The sequence below is a fragment of the Nymphaea colorata genome, chromosome 6 (assembly GCF_008831285.2).
Source record: "Nymphaea colorata isolate Beijing-Zhang1983 chromosome 6, ASM883128v2, whole genome shotgun sequence".
Classification (NCBI taxonomy): Eukaryota; Viridiplantae; Streptophyta; class Magnoliopsida; order Nymphaeales; family Nymphaeaceae; genus Nymphaea; species Nymphaea colorata.
In genome coordinates this window covers 21,105,757-21,118,910 of record NC_045143.1, presented here as the reverse complement: position 1 = coordinate 21,118,910, position 13,154 = coordinate 21,105,757, and the positions used below count along the sequence as shown (strand labels likewise).

Here is a 13,154-nt window from a genome sequence, read left to right as displayed (position 1 = left end):
GAGTGTTCTACTGGGGCAGAAGAGGAATGCAATCGTCTGTTTGGGCAAGTTTACTCTAGGCGAAGAGTCTGTACTGATGAGATGACAGGTGGTGAGAATTCTACTCCCAATCCAGTTAGTCATTCCCTGGATGACCCAAGTCGTGCTCAGAAGCAACCTGTTGAAGAAGAGATTCAGATTGTTATTGCAAGTGAAGAGCTTCCCATCGCCCTGCGAAAGGGTGTCAGGTCATGTATTCAACATCCTATTGGTAACTTTGTTTCATATTCTAGACTGAGCAAGGACTACAAATGTTTTGTATCTTCTCTTTCTTTGGCTATGATTCCCAAGAACGTTGCTGAGGCTCAAAGTGATCCCAAGTGGACTTATGCAATGCAAGAAGAGATGGAAGCCCTAAGAAGAAACATGACATGGGAAGTTATAAAGATTCCTGAGGTGGCTCACTTGGTTGGATCTAAGTGGGTCTACACCATCAAGTACAAACCAGATGGAAGTATTGAAAGATACGAAGCTCGTCTTGTGGCCAAGGGGTTTAGTCAGAAATATGGGATTGATTATTTGGAGACCTTTGCTCCTGTTGCGAAGATGAAGACTGTCAGAGTCATTATCTCCTTAGCTGTGATGAAGGAGTGAAAGATGTACCAACTTAATGTCAAGAACGCATTTCTCAATGGAAACCTTGAAGAGGAAGTATATATGTGTATGCCTCCAGGATATGAGGAACCTGGAAAATGTTGCAACCTAAGGAAAGCTTTATATGGGCTCAAGCAATCTCCTCGAGCATGGTTTGAACGACTTACACTTGTCATGAGACAATGTGTATACCATCAAGGGAATGGAGATCATACACTCTTTGTGAAGAGAAATGAATAAAAGATTACTATTTTGTTGGTATATATTGATGATATGATTGTCACATGTGATGATGAAGATGAAATAATTAAGTTAAAGAAACTGTTGGCGATCAAGTTTGATCGAACGTGGTACATGCTTTTGTGAACAGGTGTATTTTGGAGTTAATTGGGGAAAACATACGTAAGTTGGATATGACTATGGGGTTGATGCCTCGACTAAAGAAAGCAAATGAGAATTGGGTTGTGATGGATTGATCGAAACAGTGAATTTTGACGTTTAGTGGCAACGTCAAGAGGTTAGAAGGAGGCCTATTGGAGGACTTGTAGGTCGACACTACCCGTCGACACCTTCTTGAGGCGATGACATGTGCCTCAATGATTTTGTTTTATATTTGTTTGGATCGTAAAGGTAACTAGTAGAAATCTTATCTTTTGGTTATGTCTGCAGGTACACTGGGCACGTCCCGTAGACCTTGAGCGACCAGTTTCGAAGCTCGAGGCATTTTAAAGAATTTTGAGGGTGCACGACAGGTATGGCAGCATTCCAGGCAAATCCCTGCCTGGGCAAATGTGTGAATATGTATTCCTAGGATCGTGGGATCCTAGGATTGTGATGTGATTGATGGATTGTTTTGTGAACGATTGTGTGTATGCATGCAAATGGTTTGATATGTGAAATGATTTGTTTTGAAAGGCTATTAGAAGCATGTTTTGAAAATGTTACGCATTGCATGTGCATGCTAGAATTGATAACTGTTTAGGACAGATGAGATGAGGTATCGAATCGAGTGTCTCCTTGACCCCAATTGTGCATTAGAAAGCATCCTAAAATGATAACTGCATAGGACAGCTACGAGCCAATCACAGATCTAGACTACTCTCTGTGGTTTGGCTAAGTTTTTCAAAGAGATTATTGATGTGATAATTGATGTGACTGATGTAATAATTGATGTGAATGTTGTGTTTTGTTGCATACACATTGCCACGGGCAATGATGCAAATGAATGAATTAGAGGGTAATTGTACCTGTATTGTATTACGGCTAGCTATGACTGTTAATGTTATATGTAGACCTCGTGTGGAGGCAATTGGAGGTGTGGGAGCACTCGTGAAGTGAACCAACCTCATGAGCTAGCCAGTCATTTTGTGAATGTGCAATTGTAATGACAATAATGAAAGAATAAGAGATGAGAGGCCACTGGGTTGTGGCAATGTGTTTGGGAGACGTCCCGCTTTCGCCACTGGTCTCGCCTGTTCGGAGCACAGGCGGTGCAAAGCCCTAGGGTATTATTGTGTGTTGTGCTTGGAGCGTTGGGCTCCCGCCTTCCCAATGTGGGTGTCATAGGGAAGGCTGAGTATCTCTCCTTGGAATTCACACATCCATGGATGAGTGCTCTACCGCTGCAGCGGGTGAATGGATCCATATTGTTCTGGGCCACCATGAGGGTTGTCTCTCAGCTGTAGGCCACCCGCGGTGTGCACGTGCCTGTGTTTGCACCCACAAGAACTGTCAATTCACTAAGGTTAATGAAATGAAATGTATATGATTGATATGCATGAAAATGTTATGAATGAAATGATATGTTTGTTCATGCCTTGCATGTGAATTGAAAACGTGTTACTGTGGCCATTGAGTGGTCTTTACATGTCGTGGTCTATGTTAGGGGTTTTCTTGACAAATGATGTGGCTATGCCCTGACATGACATGATGATAGATTGTTTTTATGATTTTTCTCATAATTGAGCCCTACCTAAGAGGGTTTGGAATTTTTCTGGCTTGTTGTCATACTGCGAAGGCTAAGCCTTCTGTTGTTTCATTTTTCAGGTTTTGGTGGACCAAAGGTAGCAGGTTGAGCAGATGGCTTCACTCACGTTCTACTGAGGAGGTTTTGGGTCTTTTGTAGTGCTGGCGCGTCTTATTTTGATTGTATTGATGTCTTGTTTTTTGTTAGACATCAATTATATGTTTTGGGGCATTTTTGTCGTACACTTAGATGTGATTTTGTATGAATCAAAATTGTTATATGAATGAAAGTTCGCCCCATTGTTTTGAATGGCATAGCTCCCTCTTTTGAATTGTTGTGTCGTCACACTTCAATGCTTTATGTTAGAAAAAAAAATTGTGTTTGAGGGTCAAAAAGGTTGGGGTGTGACAAGACTAGTTCCGACGGCTAGAATTCTAGCCATTGGAGCTAGTCAACAACTGGCTCAAATGCTTCTTTAAGCAGCAGAAAAGAAAAAAGAAAAAAATTGAAAACAATAGATATATATAGAAAAGTATACGTATATATATGAACATAAGTAATTAATACATTTTACATGTATATGTATATGTGTGTGCATATCAAAACCATATTACAATGCATGGACAGTAAAGGCCACACATTCCTAATACTGAATCAGCGCCAGACCAAGGCCTCTCAGTAGTGTCATGGCCAGATATTCCCTTCATTTCCAACTGTTGAAGGAGTCATCAGGAACTTCCGATGCAAACCTGCAGGAAGGTTTGTATCAGGGACTGGTTGTTTCTTCATTCTATTACCAAAGCGGCCTTCCAACTTCTCTCCAAGAGGTGGGAACCATGTTCAACCACCAAGTTTAGTGAAGTTCCAGTGTTGGAGGTAAATCCTTGATTGGCATGGGATCAAGGTCTTATTCAATCTTCATATAAATAAAAGATTGTCTGCTGATGCTGCTAAGCTGATGAAAATTTCAAAATCCGAACAAAAGGAACATAACATATGTCATAAAACAGAACGACCCATATGGATGATAAATATGCATTTTGGAAGAAAGTATATTACAATACACAAATATAATCAGAATGAAAGTCGCCATCCTACCCTGGAAGTGCATGATCTACTTCTTGCAAGGCTTCAAAGACGGTAAAACTAAAGTCCCTGTGGTTTTCAGGTTCCAGCGCATCAGGTAAGAATTCCTTTGAAAAATTCATTCCAGGAAACTAGGCCAAAAAAAGAGAAAAGCAATCAGATGCAATTAACCACTTTATCATAAAAGTTATACTACCAAATTTAACAGCCATACATCCCATCAGAAAAGCAACAGTAAAGAAGTTTTGGCCCTTCTCCATCCAAAATCAAGGGAAACTAATATTTGTACTAGTGATATGATTCCTTAGGAATGTAACAAACTCAAACATACAGGGAGATTGAGATCACACTCTTGAACAAGCACTTCATCAAGCAATCGTATAAGGTACAGTGAGTTATCTCGACATGGCTGAGAAGCAAATATGTTCTCTTCAGATGACAAAATAATCAGCCTGTCTACTACACCCTCCAAGATATCCGTAAGGAAAAGAAATGGTATATCTTCCTGCACATGCAAAGCAAATATAAAGCGAATAACAGTGGCTCCTGCGGCATAACTACAAACATATGTGGAGGAAACAAAAAGAATGGCATCCAAACAAAATCCAGTGCATATGAAATTTGAATGTCCATGGAAAAAAGTAACCTGTCGAATTTTGACCAGAAGGAAATTGACTGTTTCTTCAAGCTGCTGCCATCCACCCTTGACAGAACACACATAATATGAAAGGACAGCTGAATATAACTTTGTGACAAGATCTTCCTCAATTTTACAAGGGCTGTCAGGATCAGCAACAGGTTTATAGTTCTTGATAACTTCTAGTTCAACCGATGCTAAAAGCCATGAATTCCATCCCTTTTCCTGGATTTTGGATGCATCAAAGAAAAAGGTAGGAAGCATGAGAAATGCTATCAGAAGAAACTTCAGATGAATAACTTAGCAAGAAAAATCAGGGTTTACCATCACAGCTTCATAGTTCAGAGGATTTGAATCAAGAAGATTGACCAGATCATTCAAAATATTCAGTCTCATTAATGAGTCATTGCATTTTGTCAAGAATGTGAATATGAGATGCAGTATTTGTGGAAGGATGAAGTGAGATGCATAGCCATTAAAGAAACTCTTTTCAGGCTGACCATATTTCTGCAAAACCTGTACAAGCAACATCTAGTGAAGTTACTGTATAAGAATGTAGTTACTGCCACAACACCACAAAGATACCTGCTTAGGACTAGCACCACCGAGAAGCACATCAAATAAGGCAGCACATAAAGAGTCTGTTAGAGGAAACTTAAAAAGCCTGTCCAACATCGAAGAAAAGATTGGCATGAATTTTGTGCTTCCACTTCTTTGATTCTCTGAAAGAGACTTGGAACGCCCCACCGCAAGGTTGAACAGTCTTCCCTCTTTTTTCTCGGAAGGCAAACCAACCAAAAGCTTCCCAATAAACTGCAAAGCCAACACCCTGATTGCCTCTGAGTCCCTGATATAGAAGATAGATCAACTGCTGGAACAAATAAACCACTTGGAGAACTGACAATTAAACATAGAGGCAGTAAAAGGTAAATTGCATAATCTATGTTACAGTATGCTCACTGTTGCTCATAAACATAAATGTTTGAACCACTATGATTAAACAAATAGGAAAATGAATAGTTTCCAGTCTAGATGTCCAAGAGAACAAGCAAAGACTTGTCCCAACTTCTAAATGGAAGATTACATGCCCTCAGTAAACACACCACTATTATTTCTTGGTAATCTCTTGGCAGGTTTTTTCAGGATCTTTCAATGTAAGTTTTCTTGGGAAAATATTGGCAAAATTTAGGTAATGTTAAAACTTGAAAAACATAAAAAGCGACAGAAAATTATAAAGTAATAAGTTTTCTAACATTTTTCTTACAAAACTATAAAGCAGCAAGTACAAGAGTTTTCTGCAAATACGAACTGAAAAGGAAAATTTCACATGCTCAAAAAATATAAAGGGACATCCAAAGACTGCATTTAGGAGACCAGCAAAAGGGAGAGATAGTTGGAGGCAGTTATGGGCGCAACCCAATTTACCAAAAATTTGATAAGTGGTAACGTCAGAAAAGGCATGAAGTTAGGAAATGCCCTTCCAACTTCTTGTGAAGACATCAGTCAAATGTCAAGACTAATATACTAGCATGGGTCTTAGATGGATAATAGCACTCATGGCTTGGAAACTAAATACATAAAAAAAAATATCAAACCCATGAGTCACATCCCATCTATGGTTTTAGCCATATTGGGAAATCCAAAGATTCTTATTAGTCCTAATGCCCTTCCAACTTCTTGTGAAGACATCAGTCAACTGTCAGACTAATATACTAGAATGGGTTTTAGATGGGAAGATAGCACTCACAAGTCTGAAAATAAATACATAAAAAAATACCAAACCCATGAGTCATATCCCATCTATGGTTTTGGCCATATGGGAAAACCAAGGATTCTTATTAGAACTAAATATTGGTTGTGGCGAATTCATGCATTGCAAAGGACTAAAAGATAATAAAAGCTAATCATTTTATGCATTTGCATAAGCACATTTATGTTTTGTTATTTTTACATGTAAGTTGGTGATTCTGGATGAATTTTATTTTCTCATTTAATCTTACTTGTCTTAGGCTTGCTAAGCAAGGTCAAGGGTTTAACATGTGAGAGCTTTGCAGTTCTCATCTTATATGGAGAATCTTTCATTTGCCAGAGAGTAAGATGGATAAGGACAAAGTAACATAGCTGAAGACTTGATAAAATTCCCAATGTGAGGGCCCTGGCTTAGGATGGCTTGGTTTTTGGCCCTTTTGAGTTTGTTGAACAATATTTCCTTTTAATTATTAATTAAGAACAGAAGTAAAATCTTCATTCACTATTCAATAGAAGTGTCTATAGATGATTTAGTTGTGACAAGAGTAAGGTTTCCTTCCACTTAAAAAAACAAAAAACTAGATTTTATTGGGGTAGTTATAAGAAGGAACTTAACCCATATAGACAGTTCAATATGCTATATACGCACACACATGCGCACATGTTTTGTTTAGAAGCTTTTTACTAATGTGGTCTCCCTTATGAAGAACTTTGTCATTTTAAAATTTGAAACAACATAAAAAAATTATAATGAGGTAATAGGTTTCTAATATTTCTCTTAAAAAAAATATAAATAAACATAAATCGTATTTTTCAAGATAGAAAAAACAAAAATGTAAAAAAATTACATGAATATTTTGGGAGAACATTAAAAATCTCACAATATAACATCACAATTTTTTTGGTCAAATTAAAATAATCGTAATGCCATGGCACTTTTGAAACATTGATGTGTGGGTGTGGCTGTGTGTGTCTATATATGTCTACATACATATACACACACACACACACACACACACACACACACACATATATATATATATATATATATATATATATATATATATATATATATATCTATGCCACATAGGTACCGATACGGGTGCCAGTGCGGGTACAGGTACTGACCATTTTCAAAAAACTTGGGAGCGGGGTACGGCCGTATATATATATAAACAATAAGAAATACTTAGAAAATATGTATCAAAATAAAGAATATACATCAACATAAACAAATAAATAACATAGAAAATATATATCAACGGCTCTTGCAGCAGTGTGTTTAAGAAACCTATGAAAAACTTTAAACATATAGACAACCAAGCAGCCCCCTAGTCAAATATGAACATCAATCGAATTTTCACATCTAAAGAATAGAATAAAAAGTAAGGTGGAAAAAATTAAATCAAAGTAAAATTAAGCAGTTTGGATCTATAGGTACCCAAGTGTCAAAGTACCCATTTTGGGTACGGGTACGGCGACATGGGTACGTGGACCTTACTGAAGTACCCATGTGACTTAGATATATATATATATATATATATATATATATATATATATATATATATATATATATATATATATATATATATATATAAAGAAAGGTTTTACGATATGGGCACTGTCTCGGATCAGTTTATGGTAACAAAGGTAAAAACAAATGAGGTGATGCCAATTTTTTCATCTTCATTTTTTTTCAAATGTTTCACAGACTAATCTCTATTGGTTTGCAGTCCGACCAATATACTTTATTTAGGAGGAAATGAATTTAACATTGTTTGATCATGTAACTAGGCTTTTGAAGTAACTCAAAAGTAGATGTTCTACGAAATGTGGAAAATTAGTCACTCATAAAGTCAATTTTCTCCACAGAAATATATGACCGAAAGTTTGGCCAGTTAGAGCTCAACTAGGTTTTCAAGTTCAGTCAATGTTCCCATGATTCCCACCTCATCAATTATGCACCTTCATTAGTAACAAATGTATCCCATAACAAGTCAACATAACTTGCACAAGAATTTTTACCATAATTATATACTTTCATTAGTGAAAAATTAAAAATATCTTTTTCAGCCAGATTCAAATCCACCTTGGGCACTCAGATGAGTGTTGGGGTGTGGTGTCATTACAATCGGTATCAAACATTGGTTCAGCTCTCATGCCTAAGGTCAAGCAAGCAAGCACTCATGTCCTTTAAGAGGTATACTGCAAGATCCCGAAGTGAGAATGACATAAAAAGTCTTACATTAGATGTTCAGTTACTACCTCATGTTCAAATTCGAAGCATACTAATACCAAATTAAAACTGGCTACCAGGTGAGTCAAGGTCTGCAAAATCAAGACTTAGTATCCTAATTTGCTACCTAATTCTGTCCCAACATGCACCCTTCTTCTTTGCAAGTACTACAAGAAACATACCTATGAAGAAGGTTAAGAAACAGTTGACATCCACCAAGTAGTTCAATTTGCTCTATAAAGGACACTAAAAATGCCTTGCCATATAGAGCACGAATAACCATGTGTAACACATCCTCCACACATGCATTATCTTCTGTCCTCTCAAAAAAGGCCACAAGAGCTTTCACATCAGAGGGAAGAACCTGTTTCCTGCCAGTTCACAGGATTATCAACATTAAACATTTACACCAATTTCAAGACCAGATTGTTTAGAAGGTGTCCCCACAATGAACTTCAACAAAAGCAGATGAGTGACCAGCCCTCAGCACATGGCATTATAGCAAGTTGACAAATAATCAAAATCATCTAAAAATGTTTACAAACATACCTCAAACTCATTTCAGCTAGACTTAAAAGTAGAAGGCGTATTTTCTGAATTTCTTCCCTGATAGGTCTTTTCCAAATGATTTCCTTTGTCATAGGATCTAAAAGTGGTTTCCTTCCAATAACTGAACGATTGGGTGTATCCCAATAAAACTGACATATTATTTCAATGATCTTTGGTAGGCGACAGAAATGTGTCAATGAGGAAGAATCGTTCTCAAAATAGTTCACAAGGAATATATAATGTTCACGCTGTGTCATGTAGTCCGCATAAACCCAGATACGAGGATTTAGATATATCCAGGGAATAGCTTCCTTCATAAGAACACCTGATAGGCCTGAGTGACACTGAATAACAAGTCACTTGTATTACCCAAAATAACTTCATCTAAACTTGAGGATGATGCATATTCAAGCATGTAGAGATTAGGAAAGGCAATTCATTACCTGAGTTTGCAATGACATCTAAAAGATGCTTCAAGGCTGAAACAAGCACCACTTTTGACTCTGGTGAAACTGACTGAAGCAAAAATCCCAGGACAGAAAATCCCGAAAGAAGATTCATCTGCTGCTGATTTTCCAGATTTTTATCCAAAACAGATGAGATAAGCTCAACAACCTCAGCAGCAAGACTACCCTTTAAGATAGACTTAGTTGTCACATGTCCAGACCATCCATATCCCGCTTCTCCTTCACTAGGCTTATCAAACTGCGTCAGCAGGGGAAAAAATACAGAAACACCACCAACACAATAAATAATATCTTGTAATAAACGACGGGAACACAACTGGGTGCCAGCCATCAAAGTAGCTGTGTAAGTACTCTTATCTGAACTGTAATCAGGAACTTGTGCAATGTTGAACAAGGTTGTTCCATCAGTTGCCTGCAGAAAGCAAATATGTTACTCATCAGAAAGTAATGTTGAATCACTATTCGCATAGGAAAGAGCCAAACCTGAGCATTGAAACCAAAGATGAGTTTTGATGCTAAACTATCTTTTGCATCTTGAACACCATTTTGGGCAAAGACACCTGAAGCAGTGGAGAGCTCATTTCCAACAAATGAATACATGTAACTCGGTCCAAGGGAATAAATACTCTTAACTTGGTCCGAGGAGATAGCATCACCAAATAAATAAACTGGACCAAGTTGACCATGTAAAGGCAACAGGTCTCTTTCTGGGAATGCATTTTCACCATCTTCCATGGACAAAATGATGGCCCTTCCGATTGTACACTGCATCAACACTTCACTAACTTTTACATACCTAGAATATGAAGCCACATGAATTTTTAATACAACAAAAACAAACATCTGGAAGAAAGTTCTTATAACAATGATTCAAAATATAAAATGGAATGCGTAGGAATGCTGCTACCTGCACTTCTGAGCAGATACTAGATCACCGTCTAGATAGCACCTGAACATACTACCGCCAGAAAACGCTCTCCCAATGCTATGGGTTATGCAAAGAAAATACCACCTTTTTGGAGTAAGGTTCAAATTAACGAAAACACTTTGCATTTTCTGCCCCAATGCCTGAAAAACAGGTAGGCACTATTGCATCAACTGGTTGATCATTAGTAGAAACTAGCAAGAGTATATGATAAAACAGTACTGGTCATGCATAAACCAATTAATACTAGACAAAAAGGCAGAAAAGGGCAATGACACAGAGGAACCATACTTGGGCTCTGAGTTAGGGTTCAGCAAGAATTTGTCACCAAAATGAAAGTTTGTTGCACAAATGTCTTCCTGGATAAATGCAAAAAAAGGATCCATGGGGAAATCAGGATATCAACAGTTTGGGTTCACTCCTTCGATCCATGTATTACCAAGTCTGATTAATCAGACCCAGGATATCCAATCTGAACTTGGAATTGAATGCTAAAGTGGAGGCTAAACCAAATCTGAACCCACCTCTGGTACACGTCAACCGAAAAGGTAAAAAATGCTTTCCGGATCAAACAATCTCATTTATTGATAAAAGGTCAATTTAGTCTATTTTAAAAATTTTATGTTGAATAAAATAGAACTTTTTATTAAATAATGGCAAACCTTATTGTCTCTTAAAAGGACGACAGGCTGGAGAGAGAGAGAGGAAGAGAGAGGGGTATGGGTGTAATTAAGACTGAAAAAAGGAGTAAAAGACTGAATAAAAAGGAGGGAGGAGGAGAAAGGACAAATGGAAGGAAAAGAAAATGGGACGGAAAACGAAAAGAAAAAGAACAAGAAAGAGACAAAAAAAAGGGAAAGAAATTTTTTTTGGCAAAAAGAGGGTGGGTGCAATCAAAAACACCTGACACGCATTCACCATACCTGGATGTGTGTTGGAGCCACACCTTTGTCTACACCCACATTTATATCGTGCAATCTGGGTGCAGGTCCCTTTTCAAAGAATCTATGTGATCTAGGTTGTAAGTGGCATATGTTCAGACTTCAGAAGGTGATGCACAACAAAGTTCCTATATTGACATCAGTGCATTTCAAACAGCTGATGATTTTGTTGGCTACCCCGCTCGGATGATAGGTGAAACAAGGCTCCAGGCTATTGTATTGTGTTGTGTTTTTGGGAGCATAGGAGTCCTGGCTTCGCAACCTGATTGTCATAAGGAAGGCCGAGCAATTCTTTGTGGACGAGTTCCTAATAGATTGTTCTATCACTACAACACGTTTGGATCCATAGTGTTTCGGGGCCATCACGGAGATTTCTCCCAACCATGAGCTCTTGCTCTCTATCTCACGTCTCAGACCTATGGATTTCAGCCTTTTGGCATACATGAAATCTGGGAATCATAGAACAGCCTTTTGGAAGATCCTACCTCGGATCTGAAATCCATGGCTATCAAATATAGACACAGACCTCATTGGATATACCTTAGGGAAAGCACTCACAAGCATCCTTGGAGACCATTCCTATTAATAATTAATATGTCTGTTAAATTCGGCACTTTGAGTCCACACATTCTGGTTGGATGGAGCAGAAAATGAATGAAATGACTTGGCTTATTACTAAAACCAGTGAACAATACCTAGAATGGAGTCTAGTAGAAGTCTCAATTTCAGAAAGCCAGTAACATAACCTTTCCAAAATACTGTTAAACAAATAATTTCATCTGTGGCAAAGAATATCTAATAGATGAGAAAAACAATACAAGAACAAATGACATTCAGAATTCAGATTCTTAAAAACTATACAAGAACAAATGACAAATTCAGATTCTTAAAAAATCATAACAATAACAAATGCAAATGAACAAGTCAGTGGTTACCTCATATATGAGCACTTCTTTTTCAATGATTGCTGCACATCCTCGTCCATTGTCAGAGAGAAAACCAAACAAGCCCATTGCACCATTCTTTGGATAACATTCCAGCCTGATCCAACAACAAATTGAGAAGCCTTTGCTATATGGCCATCGCATTGGTGTTCTCACTTCAATGCCCTGAATAAGAAATTGCATCACTGATTCGTTAAAAGCCCACACGCAGTAAGCTGTGAAATTCACCACATATTATTCCCCGTGCTGAGTTAAAAAATGTCATCACATATTCCCCGTGCTGAGTGAAAAAGTGAGGTACATTATCTAGATTAATGAAGAGTTCATATGAAATAAACATCAGTCTTTTAATTGAATATACTAAAAACCATTTAAGGAATAAAAAATTCAAGTTCGAATTCATAAGTAACATATACTTCACTTTTCCACTGTAAAACAACTTGATACATATAATTTGGAACCATTGTAAAAAAAAAACGTGTATCGGTATTATACAGGGAGGAATTTCTCGAGTATAATACAGCAAACTTGTATATCTCGGGAATATCTCGGGAAAATCATGGCAAATTTTTAAAAAATTTAAAACATTTAATAAATCTGAAAATTATAAAAAATAAAGAAATTATAAAAATATGAAAAAAAACGCAAATTTTCATGTTTTTTTATTTTTCTTGCGTTTTTTTAGAAAAGACACGTTTTTTTACATATTATATGTGTTTTCTATGTATAGAAACACGAAATATAAAAAAGAATACGATGAACACGATGTAACGTGGAAAAACCCTCAACAAGAGGGAAAAAACCACGGATGAGGAGGAACTGGTGCCCCACTAGGAACCAGACTCTCTCTCTCTTAAGATTTCATTCACTTTCTCAAAATTAGGGTTACAATCTTTAAGTAAGGCCCAACAAGGGCTACACAATGGATCGGGTATGGATCCAAACCCGGTCCCGAGACCCATCTAATATGTTTCAACACTCCCCTTCAAGTTGGGCATACATATCAAACATGCCCAACTTG

The 13,154-nt window shown here is 37.4% G+C and overlaps 1 protein-coding gene across 7 annotated transcripts in view; it reads right to left on the bottom strand.

The window, feature by feature from the left end:
* The window catches only part of LOC116256051 (BEACH domain-containing protein B), a 72,990-nt gene that overhangs the window by 22,132 nt on the left and 37,704 nt on the right, over positions 1-13,154 (bottom strand). For all 7 annotated transcript variants that reach the window (XM_050078404.1, XM_031632199.2, XM_050078403.1 and 4 more), the window contains 11 exons: positions 12,125-12,298; positions 10,231-10,391; positions 9,807-10,119; positions 9,300-9,735; positions 8,857-9,190; positions 8,490-8,678; positions 4,908-5,169; positions 4,647-4,838; positions 4,332-4,547; positions 4,017-4,190; positions 3,698-3,816 (listed from right to left, as the gene is read on the bottom strand). In XM_050078404.1, the coding sequence (XP_049934361.1) occupies positions 3,698-3,816; positions 4,017-4,190; positions 4,332-4,547; positions 4,647-4,838; positions 4,908-5,169; positions 8,490-8,678; positions 8,857-9,190; positions 9,300-9,735; positions 9,807-10,119; positions 10,231-10,391; positions 12,125-12,298 (2,570 nt within the window). The remainder of the gene's footprint in view (positions 1-3,697; positions 3,817-4,016; positions 4,191-4,331; positions 4,548-4,646; positions 4,839-4,907; positions 5,170-8,489; positions 8,679-8,856; positions 9,191-9,299; positions 9,736-9,806; positions 10,120-10,230; positions 10,392-12,124; positions 12,299-13,154) is intronic.